The sequence below is a fragment of the Alligator sinensis genome, unplaced genomic scaffold (assembly GCF_000455745.1).
Source record: "Alligator sinensis unplaced genomic scaffold, ASM45574v1 scaffold557_1, whole genome shotgun sequence".
NCBI lineage: Eukaryota > Metazoa > Chordata > Crocodylia > Alligatoridae > Alligator > Alligator sinensis.
The window spans coordinates 1,099,068-1,113,775 of NW_005842349.1; the positions used below are offsets into that span (position 1 = coordinate 1,099,068).

Below are 14,708 nucleotides of genomic sequence, written 5' to 3' on the forward strand. Positions count from 1 at the left end.
CCCACCAAGGGTGAACATGTACACTGTTTGCTACTGATCTAACCTAGGCTCCTTACAGAAAAATACGTAACTTAGATCAATTCTTTCCCAGGCTTTCTGAACGTCTGTACCTGACCTTGGTGTCTAATTCAGGCACATGGCAATTCCCATGCTTTGGGATTTGAAATTCTTATTGGTTGTGTAAGTAGTCATGTTAGACCATGCTTCAGAGCTGTAAGTGGCAGTCATAAGCATCAGCTGATGATAATGCTTCCAATAAAACCTCATTTACCCCAGCTAGTAGAGGCCATTGCTTCTTGCTACCTGCTGCACATCCAGGTCTATGAAGTTATATAGGAATCAAGCTCTTACTGAAGCAAATGGAAGTTTGAGAACTAATTCTTTTTGAGGATCTGGGCCAACGTTCTTGCTGGCCTGCCACCTGGCAATATTTATTCTTCTCAGCTAGCTTCACTAATAGATCAAAAATAAAATAAGTTAAGTTTTAAACTGTGCTCACTGCAGTCTTCCTCTGTCTTCATACAGGATTGAACCCTTCAGTCCAATGCTGCATAACATTTAACTCAAATTTTCAGCAAATTATTTTAAGTTTGTGCTTAACTTTACATTAAGTTACATATTCCATTGAAGTCAATAATACATAATATTCAGTCAGTAGGATTTAAGTATGTGCCTAAAGTTAAGCATGTTCTTAATTGTTTTGCTGAATAGAATCAGTATCTGTGTCACTATGTGGAAGTCAGTGGCTGCCAGAGAAAAATAAAATGTATATGCAGTAGTATTAACATTTTTTTTTTACATCAAAGACTCATTTTATGTACTGTACCCCTAAAATTCTTTAATAAATATCCCAGAAAGGCAGTACAATCAGTTAGATTTAAATATTAAAATTTTAAATGGTATATGGACTTTGGGCACTCTAGTACTGTTTTAAGGGAAAATTAATAGGCTTAACTACAGTATTCACAAGTTTAATGCTCTGAGAAAAAAGTGATTGTCTATTTTTTTTTCGCAGTAATTAATGGAAGTCAAAGGCAGCAACTGGAATCTGTGAGCTACTCATCTCGCTACGCTCTGGGACTCTTTTATGAAGCTGGTACACAGATTGATGTCCCCTGGGCTGCACAATACATCACCAATAATCCCTGCATACGCTTCATATCCATCGATAATAAGAAACGCAATATAGGTCAGTACTCCCATTATTTCCCTTAAATACAGTAACAATAGAGGGTGTAGATCATGAAAAATGCTGTTTAATTGAGTGTTGCTATTCTGAACAGAGCAAGTATTTAACTGCAAGCCACAGGGGATAAAATTTAATGTCACATTTGGCCTGCAATAAAATACACAATGAAACCGGGAAAGTTTTCAGAAAATCATCACCCAGCACATGGTTTATATTTCTGCGTTTATGAAAACAGTGTCAGAGTATTTAAGACATCAAAATGTTACTATTCCAAGAAACAGCCTGAGCTCTATTTTTTAAAGACTGATTCATGCACATGCCAATTTATCTACCATCGTCCAATTTACAAATCTTGATCTTTCTATTGAGCATGCTTGGAACATGTTATAAAGTATACAAGGCTTCTCAGTCTAATTCAGTGGTAAGTAATATATTTTTTCCATCAGGGAAAATCCTTGAGATTACTCTATGTATAGCACTTAGGCAAAAGACTTCTTTTTAGAGTACTTCTTAAGAGTTCTGCAGGAATTTTGTCATCTCTCTGTTAAAGGTGATCATGAAAAGAGACATACTGTACTTTTATTAACCACATGTAGCAATAAGCCCATGGGAAAATGCAGTAGTCCAGGACATTTAAAAAGTAATCATGAGCAAGATCTGTCAACCTTAAAACTTTTGAGACATAGAAAGAGGAGCAGACTCTGATTTTTATATTACTGAAACTTTTTAAGAATAAAAATTCAGCCAATCTTTTTTCATGGATTGCAATGAAGTGAGCTACTAACTTAAATTGATTAAATCCTTACAAAAATGAAATTCCCTTAAAACATCTAAAACCTTCATATGTTTTTTTAAAAATATAGTGGGAACAACCATTATCTAGTGTAGCTATAGCAAGAGCATAGAAAGCACTGAGACATGGGGGGGAAACATGCTTTACCAGAAGCAGCAGTGCATTACTTCGACCTGGCTTCACAATGTCTGTATAGATCAGGCACTTCAATAGGACTTTTTGGTGCTTTTGTCTAAAACAGATTCAGTCATTAGATAAAAGTGCCAGAAAAGCCACACTAAAGCACCCAATCAATACAGATGTTGGGAAAGTCAGATCCAACTAACATGATGCCTCTTCTGGGTGTGTGCCAGGCTTGCCTCAGGAGCACACCGATTTTAAAGTAAGGCATCAGGTTTTTCTTTCCACATCTGCAAGCAGCCAGTAATTCTATTTTCATTTGTTCCAGTGACTTTAAGTGATCTTGATCTAGTCAGTTAGCCTTAGTTAATTCAGCTGTGAAATGGGACTCAAATCTGTATTTTCAAACTACTTGGATATCTGTTGAACTTAAGTGAAGATTTTCAGAAATGGCCCCTACGTAATACAAATTGTTATCACTATTATAAAATATTAAGTGAAATAAATCTTGGTTTTCTGTTCAAAGTTATGAATCCAGAAATGTTTCTCTCCTATCTTTATTGTTCAGTTTGGACTAAGAATTATCATTCTGTAACAAACTTAAACTCTGTCAGCATCTGTCCATCAAACATGTTTCAGATGTGTACATGACTTGTAGTACCCAAACACCAACAAAATTATATAAAGTAGTCATAAGACTGAAGATACATGTGTTCTTTCTGTTGTTGTATTATGCCAGGCAATTTTATATATTACTTACTATCATGTTATTTGTTATCTTCAGGAAGTCAGGTTAGTCATTCATTAAATTGTGGGAGAGATAATATAAGAGCAACGTTGTAATTTTGTGGGAGAGGTAATTCAGCGATGCTGAAAAGCCATTCTACTTTCTAATATAAAAGTTCAGCTATGGGCCAGCTGCCGGGAACTATCTGCCTTTGCTCATACATTTTTTTACCCAAGGCATGATAACTCCGGTATCCCTAACAGAATGCAGAGACCACACTGAAATAATCCAGGTAAGACCCATGTGAGGACATTAAAAAACATGATTCGGACTTTGACCTGAATCCAGCATTGAACAAGGATCCAGTGTAGTGAGAAGAACCTGCCTGATGTGCTTATGCCTTGCTGTGCTGCTTAGGTGAGCTGCTGCATGCTTCAGCTTCACTTGCCAGGCCAAGGTTTATAGTACATGAGATTGTAGTGACAAACTCATGCATTGGCATAGCCTGATCCCCAGTGGAGAAGGGTGGGGGCGGATGATAAAAGACAATTCATTTTACTGTTTTTGCATCAGAGGCCAGGTCCACAATAGTAGCAGCACTAATTTGTGCTGCTACTTTGTGCCATGGTGCACACCCCTGTCCGTGTTCTTTGCTGGCCTGTGGCTGCAGTGGGTGGCTGGCTGGTGCATAGGGTGTCTTGGCAGGGGCTAACCATCCCCTGCACTGAGGCACCCTGTGCCCCGACCAGCTGGAAATTCGGGGGGGGGGGACAAATGTGGGACAAATGTAGAGGTGGGGGAGCAGGCAGCTTTGGGCTGGCTGCTCCCCTGTCTCCATGTGCCTCTGCAGGGGCCTCACTGTGGAGCCCCCATGCTGAGGCATGTGAAGCCTCTGTGCTGAGGCACACTGCACCCCAGCCAGCCTCAGATCAGCTGACTGGGGTGCAGTTTGCCTTGAGATGGGGGGCACGAAGCCTGCTCCCCATCTCAAGGCACACTGCAGAACAGCTGGCTGGCTGGAAAGTAGCAGCACTGTGCACTGTTTAATGTGCAACTTTTGCAGTTTGTGGCACTGCGAAGAGGTCTGCAGCACCACAAACCTCATGTGCCTGCACGTCTGCATCCAGGCAGAGAGTCCCAAAAGAAAGCGTATGTGTGTGCTGCTGCGATTGGATACTATGTGCCCCCAGTCTTGGGTGATGGTTGAATTTGGTACACTTCTTCCAAATAGCTTGCTCCCTTTTCCCACCAAAATTGCCTGCTCGGGTTTTGTTTTTGCTAATTATGCACTCAGTGTAATGCTGGTTGAAATTGATGTTTATGCCAGAAGCAAAGAAAATACAGATTTTTATTACATCTAGTATTGTGATGCAAAACTCCCTGCCATCCTATGAGTTCTCTGGTACACTTAGCCTAAATGGTGACTAAGATTTGAGACAAGACTCAGTGCCTTACACAAGGGCTCTTAAAAGTGTGTTTGTTAAAAAACCCACCTTAGATGGGCCTAGAAATTAGAAGTGAGGTACTGTTAAAAATGGCCTTTAACGAGCTTCTCAATCATCTTGCCAGGCATTTACTCTAAAATCCAGCCCTGAGTAAATGTAAAGAATTCCTATATTCAACTAACTTGTACTTTGTAACAAAATGAAATACTATTAAGTGCTTAAAACACAATATCTTTTCATTATTTAAGGTCTTTAAAAGACTGATATAACTAATTGTGTTGCATTACTTGGGGGTACGACTAGATAACCTTAGAGGTCCATTCCTTCCAACTCTGTGATTCTATATGTACTCAGTAAATTATTAAAAGGTTACTAAACAATATCAAAATGTATGTGTTTAAGGTAGTGCACACACTTTTAACCTTGGATGGATGGTAATTTCTTAAGGAAGGTTCATTTTCTCAGGCGAAATATTTTCTTTAGGGGGGTTTTTTAGGTTTTTGAACAAAATGAGGACCAGCCGTTGCAGATGAAATGCCTCCCACAAGCCCTCATTGTAACATATAAACAGCCAGCCAGCCAGCCCTCTTTTGTACTGTACTGTTCCTTGTTAACTTACTTGAATTTTGTACAGTTCAACTTTGTTCCAAGAAAAGTAGTAGTGGAGTGGGAGAATAATGCATGTTAACAAGAAATAGGGAGACAGTTCTGATTGTGGGTGTTCCTGTATAGCACAGAACGTTTGAAAGACATTCCCTTGCTCTTTTTGTTGAAGATATATTAAAATACAATAAACAAGTAAACAGATAACTAACATTAAAGGGAATTCATAAACAAGGATGCACACATACGCATGCATAAGAGTATATGGATAGCTAGGGCTCAATGTGTAGTTTACTTAAAAGTTAGTAATATCATAATAGAAATACAGTGAAAGCTGTGTTAACTGGCATTCTACTATCCAGAATACTCTACTAACTAGAATTTCTAGCCAAGTGGCCTCACACTGCAGGGGGGGCAGGGGAATTGCTGATGCCACCCACCACCCTATGCTGCCTCTGTTCCACATGCAGCCATCACCAACCCCCCTGCCCCTGCCCCGCAGGGGTTTTCAAAAAGCTTGAAAACCCCTGCCTCAGATAACCAGAATTTTTAGGTACTTGGCACCCCCCTGACCCCACTCATGCCAGTTAACACAGCTTTTACTGTACATTTTACATAGATTTCTTCAATTTCTTTTCATTCATACACACATTTTATAATAACATTTCTGAATGAACCTTAGACTGATTTACATATTTTAAATAAAAAGTAACTATATATGTGCAAGAAAAAGGGCACTTCATAAAATACAAACAGAAAACTTAATTTTTCTTTTATTTTCCCACTTTCTCTCATGCATCCACAGTAAGTAGATGGGGCAGCTGATGTCTGATGCCCAAGAAAAGGCCAATCTCCTAAACAAATACTTTGTATCAGTTTTCTACCCACCCAAAGGGGTCACAGTGTTAGACAGAACACACAACTTCCAGGGAGTGAGAGATGGTCCCATAATTGATGTTCATCAGGTGAGGGAACACCTCGAAAGGCCAGATGTCCATAAGTCCTCAGGCCTGAATGGAATGTACCCAAGAGTCTTGGAAGAGCTGGCAGACATCATAGGACTCCCTATGGCAAAGATATTTCAGAACTCATGGCGCTTGGGTGAGGTGTCGGAAGACTGGAAAAGAACTGATGTGGTCCCAGTCTTCAAAAAAGGAAGGAAGGAAGATCCAGGAAACTACAGGCCAATCAGCCTGACATCCATCCCTGGGAAGATCTTGGAGAAAATCATCAAGGGATCCATCAGCAACAAGTTAATGGAAGGCAACCTTCTGAATGCCAGCCAACATGGCTTTGTCACTGGAAGGTCTTGCCTGACCAACCTTGTCACCTTCTATGACCAGGTGACTCATTGCCTCGATAAGGGAGACAAGGTTGATGCTGTATACCTGGATTTCAAGAAAGCCTTTGACTTGGTCTCGCATGATGTCATCATGGTTAAGCTGGGGAACTGCAGCCTCAGCCCTCTCATGGTCCAGTGTCTGGAGAACTGGCTCTGGGAACAGACCCAATGAGTACTAGTTGATAGGAACAAATCAATGTGGTGCAGGGTAACCAGTGTGGTCCCTCAAGACTCAGTTCTTGGGTCACTACTCTTCAACATGTTCATTAATGATCTGAATTCGGGTGTCAGATGCGGACTGATAAAGTTTGCAGACACCACTAAACTATGGGGAAAGGCGGCCACACTAGAAGACAGGCTGGGATACAGGCCAACCTGGAGACACGCTCACAAGGTGGGCAGACCAAAACCTGATGGCATTTAGCATAGAGAAGTGCAGGGTGCTCCACCTTGGGAGGAACAACCAGCATCATACTTATAGGCTTGACAGTGCTACACTTGCTAGCACCACGACCAAATAGACTTGGGGGTCTTGATTGATCACAGGATGAACATGAGCCACCAATGCAATGCTGTGGCTGGCAAAGCTAACCAAACTCTGGCATGCATCCATCGATGCATCTCTAACAAAACCAGGGATGTCATCCTCCCACTTTACTCGGCCTTGGTGAAGCCGCAACTGGAGTACTGCGTCCAGTTTTGGGCCCCCCAATTCAGGAGGGATGTGGATAAGCTCAAGAGAGAGTCCAGAGGAGAGCCACCCATATGACTAAAAGCTGATCAAAGGCCAAGAGAGCAAACCTTACAAGGAGAGGCTGAGGGACATGGGACTCTTCAACCTGGAGAAGAGAAGGCTCAGAGGGGACTTGGTGGCAACCTATAAGTACATAAGGGGAGTGTATCAGGATCTGGGAGAACAGTTGTTCACCAGAGTTCCCAAGAAGTAACAAGGTCCAACAGCCACAAACTCCTAGAAGGCCAATTTAGATTGAAAGGAAAAACTTCTTTACAGTCCGAGTGTCCAGGGTCTGGAGCAGACTCCCCACAGAGGTGGTGCAAGCACCTACTCTGGACTCATTCAAAAGGCATTTTGATGTTTATCTTGCTGGGATCATTTGATCCCCGCAGACTTCCTGCCAATGGCAGGAGGGCTGGACTCAATGATCTCACGAGGTCCCTTCCAGCCCCCAATGTCTATGAAATCTATAAGTACAGCCATAAGATTTTGTTACCCAAGTTATATGCTGCAAATGGGGACTTACTGACAAACAATATAAAACTCCAGTAATCTGGTGGTTTGAGAATACTTCTGGCTTTAGTTCCATGACACCAAGTTGTCTTCCCCAGTACAGAATGCAGCTAACAGAAATAGCCATATGTTTATAGTGCCTATGCAAAGGCAGATATACCATATTTTCTCATATATAACACATACCTTTTCCCCCAAAGTCAACACCCCAATACTTAAGCAGGGAAGCTCAAGTATGTCCGTAGTAAGAAATCCAGTGTCTGTATAAGAAGACTGATTTCCTTAGGTAGTATTACTCAAATGTCCCTGCTTTTCTTTACGTTATGAGAGCTTATTTTGTAAGGGATCAGCATAGGCCAGGGGTGTCAAACTCACCTGGGGCCTTCGGCTGGATCTGGACCATGGGATTCCATGTAGGGCAGATCCATCCCAGGGCACAAGGGTGCCTACCAAGGTGGTGGTGGGTCCAGAGGTGGCAAGAGATCCGGTGGCAGTAGTGGCAAGTCCGGAGGTGACACAAGGTGGGATCTGGCAGAGGTGGGAGTCCAGAGGTAGCAGTGGGTCTGGGGATGGGGTCTGGCAGCAACAAGGGTCTGAAGGCACAATGAGGTTTAGGGGTGGTTGTGGCAGTGAGCCAAACTTACTGCCAAAGGCCCCCCATTCTGTGGCAGGCCATGCCACCCAATATCCAATAACCCAGCACACTGGGCAGAAATGCTCCCATGAGCCATATATTTTACACATCTGGTGCAGGCAAACCCTTCGTTTCATGTGTGTTTGGAATGTTCAAAGAGAATGGACAGAGAAGGAATTATCCAGGGAAAACATTCTGAAGCTGCTCTTGTGCCATAGAGGCTGCAGGAAACTCTATGGATCCCTCCCTCTCTAAATGGAGAACTTCCACTGCTTGGTTTTCCACAGTCCTACTCTCTCCCTTTCTGGAGTTAGGTTCATAAAGAAAAGGGGTCAGTCGGCTGTTCATAAAGAACAGGGGACAGTTGTTTAAACAACTTTGTTTAAGTCAGTTGAGTTGCATATGGATGTGAGCAATGTGAAAACAGAGACAAATAGTTACGGTTTGAATACTGTGAACCAGGAACAGAATAAAAAGCTCTCCTTTTTTTTTTCATTTTGTTTTGGATAAATTACCCCGTGCATTTTTCAGCTTACTTCAGTTCACTTCTCCAGAGTAGCCAAATAGGGCCTGCTCAGATGGAAAACATTGTTGCACAATGGTGGGTCAGGAGCAATTGAGCACAAACCATAGTGAGCTCAACGAGACACGGAAGTGTAAAGCCATTGCATCCAGGAGATGCACCTATTCTGTGCAGCTTATACCAGCAAGGCTTCTACCTGGGCTTGGGCCTCAGAAGACACAGATTTCACGTTACAGAACAGGACCAACTCCCACATTTGTAAAATGTATTGAAATGCAGCCATTATACATACTCTCATCTGTCACTTTAACCATAGTATCAGTTACTGAATTTGGCATCTGGTGTCTGCTGACTGACTTATAGTTTTAGAACAAAAATCACTAGTAAAACTACTGTTATTATTACCATTCTTTGCTTGTTAACATGGACCATGCAGGACTAGTAGGGCTTTTTACCCCAGTTGATAATCTGACCCACTTTTTTAATGTTACTTGCACCTGCAGATGTAATGTGCTTGAACATCATAGAATGAAAAGAGCCTATATGTAGGGTATATTGAATTTCCTGCATGGTATGTATGAATATTAAATAGTTTTATGATAGCCTGCTTTAAAAATTTCATCAATATTTATAACTAGTCTGTGGAACAGTGGGAATTCTTTCGCATAAATTATTCCAAAAAACGATTTTTGTAACACTGCAGAATCTTTGCACTTCTTTCAATTCTATAGGACTAAAGATAGATGACACACAAAAATCTAACAAGTTCTCATCTCTTGTTTAAGCATTATGTGGTTATATAGCTTAAAAGAGAAAAATAAATTTTTAATGTTTGCAGTCTTACCATAATTCCTAAAATAGACTCTTTTATCCTTCAGTACCAAGAAAAGCAGTTTTAGGAATAGGTAACATTAAAGGGTTATCTCACCAAAGACTCTGTACACATTATGGTATGTGAATTGCCTTTATAATTCCATCCCAAGTCTGCCTGCTTATTATGAATACAGTCAGAAACTATTCATGAGGACAGTGAAATCTAATACTGCAAATAGTCTCCTTACACAGGTTCTTCTGTGCCTTTCAAGTTACAGTGATTCCTTTGAGGAATCAGAGTCTATGCCAGCCGTGAGATTTTTTTTTTTTTGAGAAATCACAAACTATCTGTTCATTTACCAAATACCATAATATGCCAATTTGGAGGAAATTGTGTGTATTTGCCTGTTTTACTTTGAAAAAAATAGAAAGTGTTTTTTATTTCACACACACACACACACACACACATGCATACACACACACTTTTATAGCTTGTTTTGGGGAAACAACAAGTAAAATCCTTACCCCTTTTTCCAGAATTAAAATGGATTTTGGCTTCTTATGGCTTAGATTTTAGCAATCCAACTATACAGAGGAGGAAGGGAAAAAATCTTATTCCTTATTTATAAATATCTCTTCTAACTCTAGGTTTATAAACATCTCTTTTAACCCTAGGTTTTGTGAAGTTAGGATTTGGCAGATTTCCTCTGTGAAAGACAACAAAATTCTTATGGTAGCCTTATAAATAAGATGTTGCATTTGTAGATAAGGTTGTAATCTGAGGTTTATAAATCCATTTTTAATACCAAAAAGAGAGACATTTTGGCAATGTTGCATTCTGGAGAGAATTCCTAGCAGTTCAGCTGAACCAGTGCTAAAAATAGTAGAAGCCACAGTGTAGAAAATGCTCTGATGATTAGAATAGATTTTGACCTCCATATTAAACCAGTTGGAAGGAAAATCTAACCAACCCAATGGTAAAAATGGGTCTTACTCCCAACCCCTGTCTATAATGAGGTTCCTACCAATTATAATACTGGTTCAACTAACCCAGTTGGAATTTTTGTGAACTACCTTAAAGTGGACACTGATGGCTATTAAATGGGAGTAATTATTCCCATTTACTAACCCTATAAACTAGTATTTCACTGTTGATCTTTTCAAAGTTCAAAGTAACTTTGTTCTCTTGAAAGTTACTGGATCCCCAGACTTTGCAAAGTCTATAAACCACAAAGCAGATATAGCAAACACAGGCTGTAGCACAAGTTTCCTCACAAGCTACCCCACAAATGTACTACAGTCATAAACAAGAACAACCACTTCTAAGACTGAAGATGTTCAGTCATCTCTGTGGAGACTATGAACAATGGTATCAATTGTAGCACTATTTTTTTTTGGTGTAAATCCCTTTAAATTAAGAACTGAATGGTGATTGCTATTCAGCGTAAGTGCTTGACATGCTCTTATGGAGCATAATCATTTGGAAAAATCCAGTTGGTTTCTAACTTTACTTTCTCCAAGGCTGTTACTGGATGTCATAGCCTCTGCTCTGCAAAAATTATCCAATGCTCACCTGAACAGCAGTTTAACTATTAATTCCTTCACACCAAGCCAGTTCCTTATCTTGCCACAGACAGTTCCTTGCTCCTATCCATGAGTATTCTGCACCAACCTGATCAATACTGAGAAGAGAGAGTAAATGGGGTCAGTATCCACAAAAACAACCTCTTCTATGTTTAAAACAATCCTAGACATATAAAGCACAGCATCTGAACCCGACACTCCTGTCTTTAAAGTGCCATTTCAGCTCTCCTGTCTCTTCCTCCTAAGGCTGAGGGGATGCAAGATACCCCAACATTTTATGACAGACAAGGTTCCTTGGGTGAATTTGATATCTTTTATTAGACCAACCCAAATGGTTGGAGAATAGTTATTAAGCAAGCTTTCGGGTTCAAAAACCCTTCGTCAGGCTAAGGAAGCTTCAGCAGTTGGTGTGTGCTCTTCCTGGATGGAATGAAAAGTAAACAAGCCAACATTTTATGGTAGTTTTAAAGTCTCTGAGTAGATAGTCAAACAAAACCTGAGATTTTTTGGTTAAATGATGTACCATACACTCAAGAAGCATTAAACTTTGAACATTCCTGAATTTTGCTTTGAAGCAATGCAGAAAGAAGCAAGTTTGCCAGAAGTATCCCATGGCTTCAGTCAGTTGCACCAAAGCTTTGAGGTGCATCTGATAACATCTCCAGTTGTTACCATATTTAAAGCTCCATTTTTTTTCCAAATTCAGTAGCTATACAGCCTGTCTGATCAAATTTCTGAAGGTTTATTTGTTTTATATAGTATTTACCTCTTACATGTAATAGAAAACACACTAATAAACAAATGATATACCTTATGCTCTACATAAGAGATTGTGGTTCTTTTTATCCATCCAAAGTCTCCGTTTTCCCAGAAATTGGTGGTGTTGACTCTTTCCTCCATATTTAATGGAACCTTAAACATTTTTAATAATTTCATTATTTTATATAGTCAGCCTTGCCTATAGTTCTTACTAATAAGAACTTAAGAATAATGCAATTGTATGATCCAATATAGTCAGTTTCTTTAAAACCTGATGAACCATTTGAAATCAGAAGCATTACTTAAGCAGAAAATTATTGCTGTCTGAATATGATCTTAAAACACAGCTGAAAATCCAAAGGATTTTATTCTCCCCTGTGTGGCTACAGGCTTGTTGAGGAATGACAAGCCTGTGGCTTTCTAATGTTGTTCCAGTTAGTCCTTGTATAAAGTAGGATATCTAAGAGCCTTCTCAAACTTAGGTTACTGAGAAATAACAGTAGTGAAGTTATGCTTTACTGTACTTCCTCTTCCAGCACTCAGGGAAAGATAGAGGATGCCACAACACCTGGCTTTGCTTACCTTGTCCCTAAAGAAAATTCCCTTGTGCCCTAAGAATTCTCTGCTGGGCTGGACAGCTACAACTAGAATCTGTTCAAGTTGTGTCTGGTCAGCAATTCAAAGCACACCAAAGGAACAGGAGCATGTAGCCTAAGACAGAATCATAGTGTAGGGATCATCATAGGGATACTGTGTAGTGTGTTTGAGATTATTTTGACTTAAAAGCTTTAATCAAAATATAGTTATCAAACTCAGATGAGTCCAACCACGTTTCCTAGAGCAAAGGATGGAAAGTCAGGAATTTTTGAAAGGCACATGGATGAAGTATTATCATTCAGTCCTTTTAATGCTTTCAACCAGAGGTGTCCAAAGGGCTGGGTCAGACCCGCAGAATGGCTTGACACAGTGGATCCAGCTCACATAGGCACTTCTTGCAGTGCACACCCTGAACTAGCCCTATGCACTGCATGAAGCACATGCCAGCCCTGATCCTGAGCTTGCACACTGAACTAGCACGAGGCACATGCTGCATGAGGTTCCTTTGCCAGTCTGGCCCCTGCATGCTAGCTTTGGCACACAGGGATGGTCTGTGGGCCGAATCTGGACTGGGCCTGGAGCCAGCGTACAGGGTGGATCTGGCACAGGGCTAATATGCAGCATGCCCCCTGGACCAGTGCCCTGTGCAGTGTCCATATCACTGGGTCTGATGTGCTGCATGCAGTCCATAAAGTCAGCTGAGATCTATGAGCTGGATTGTAGCACTCCACAGTCTGGATCTGGTCCACGGGCCTTACCTTTGACACTATGCTTTAAACCATGTAAACAATGAAAATGATGTTATCCAAGTCAAATAAAAATAAGCATATAAACTGTCCCATACAATATGTTATAATATTCTTTGCTAAGTCCCATCCTACCAAATGTATTTGACGATCACTTTCATTTTCCGTTCCTTCTGAGGTTCTGAAAAAGAACCCACTGAGGTAATACTCCAACCACAAACATAGTTCCTTTCTATGTAAACTTAACTAAAATGAATTCTCCAAGGAATTTTTTTTAGTAATTTTTATACTTAATCAAGTATGCCTTCATATCAGTATTAAATGACACAGCAAAACAAAAAAAATCAGTTTTTATCACAGTGTTCATATTTTACAAGATCATTGGTTTAAGAACATAATACAAGGTTTTCTTTCAACAGTTGCATATACTGGTGAAGTTGCAGATGATAACAATTCCAGTCAACTGAAGAAAAATGCCAGTTTTAGATATGACTTTTAGTAAACTCTTGTTAATGTTGATGTCTGTTAGGAAGTCACTGTTTTATCTCAACATTTCTGGCATCCCTGCTGAGAAAATAAATTACTAATGTACTGCCATTAGGTCTGAGCAGAGTTCTTAGATTCAGAAGCTTTGCAAAAGACACACAGGCTAAAGGGCTGAATCTGTCTTTAGGAAAATGTATTTCCTGGAGATCTTGTGGTTCAAGAAAGCAAATGATACTACTGGAATGTCAACAGAGGGGAAAAAGTAGTAAAGGAACTGTTGCACTGTGTGCTAAAGTCAGTGGTAAGACATGGCTTCTTAAATCCACTCAAAATATTACTTCTCAGTATCTTAAAAACAGTGAAGCCTGTTTTGTCCTTCTGTTACTAATGTTGACAAATAGGATTTCCTTGTCCATTGGGAGCCTGAAATAGAAATACGTGCAAATAAGTCTGTCTTAGGTTTGTCTAGAGCACCTATCATAAGTGCTGAATGCTGCGAGCCATGGCAACATGAGCTAACAGTCTAGCTCAGGGGTGGACAACCTATGGCTCAGGCAACCACTGTTTGGTATGTGATACGTCAGGCAGGGGACAGAGAGCAGAGCAGTAGATGGGAGAGGGGGGGAAAGTGGCATACTGGGGAGATGGTGGGGATCAGAGTGGCACTGAAGGAGGGAACAGGGCTAAATGCATGGTACACTTGCCAAAAAGGTTTACCACTACTGGCCTAGGTATTTAGCTGTATAGTTAAGTAGTCATTGTTCTAACCGGGCATTAGACCTATGCAAATTGGCTGCTATTGGCTTCAGATTCGGATTTGGCCGATTTGGGGGGACAGTGATTCGATTCAATGATTCAAATCACTGTCCTGAATTGATTCAGCAACCACCAAATTAGTCGAATCTCCAAATCGGGCCCATCCCCTGCCCGCTCTCAACGGCTGCCCTGCCCGCTCTCCCAGCTCTTTAAAAAAAAAAGAAAGAAAAAAAGCCCCCACTGCTGCCAGGCAGGGGGGCGATCCCCACTGCCCCCCACTCCCCCACACCACCTGGGGGGCTCATGGCAGGGCCCCGACCTGCCCCAGCTCCTGGCCCTTTA

The 14,708-nt window shown here is 40.8% G+C and overlaps 1 protein-coding gene across 1 annotated transcript in view; it reads left to right on the forward strand.

Annotated features, from left to right (window-relative positions):
* Nucleotides 1–14,708, forward strand: part of RNLS (renalase, FAD dependent amine oxidase) — a gene marked incomplete at its 5' end in the record, with an annotated part of 151,300 nt that overhangs the window by 104,503 nt on the left and 32,089 nt on the right. The window contains one exon of the mRNA XM_025210455.1: nt 1,016–1,189. Within this exon, the coding sequence (XP_025066240.1) occupies nt 1,016–1,189 (174 nt within the window). The remainder of the gene's footprint in view (nt 1–1,015; nt 1,190–14,708) is intronic.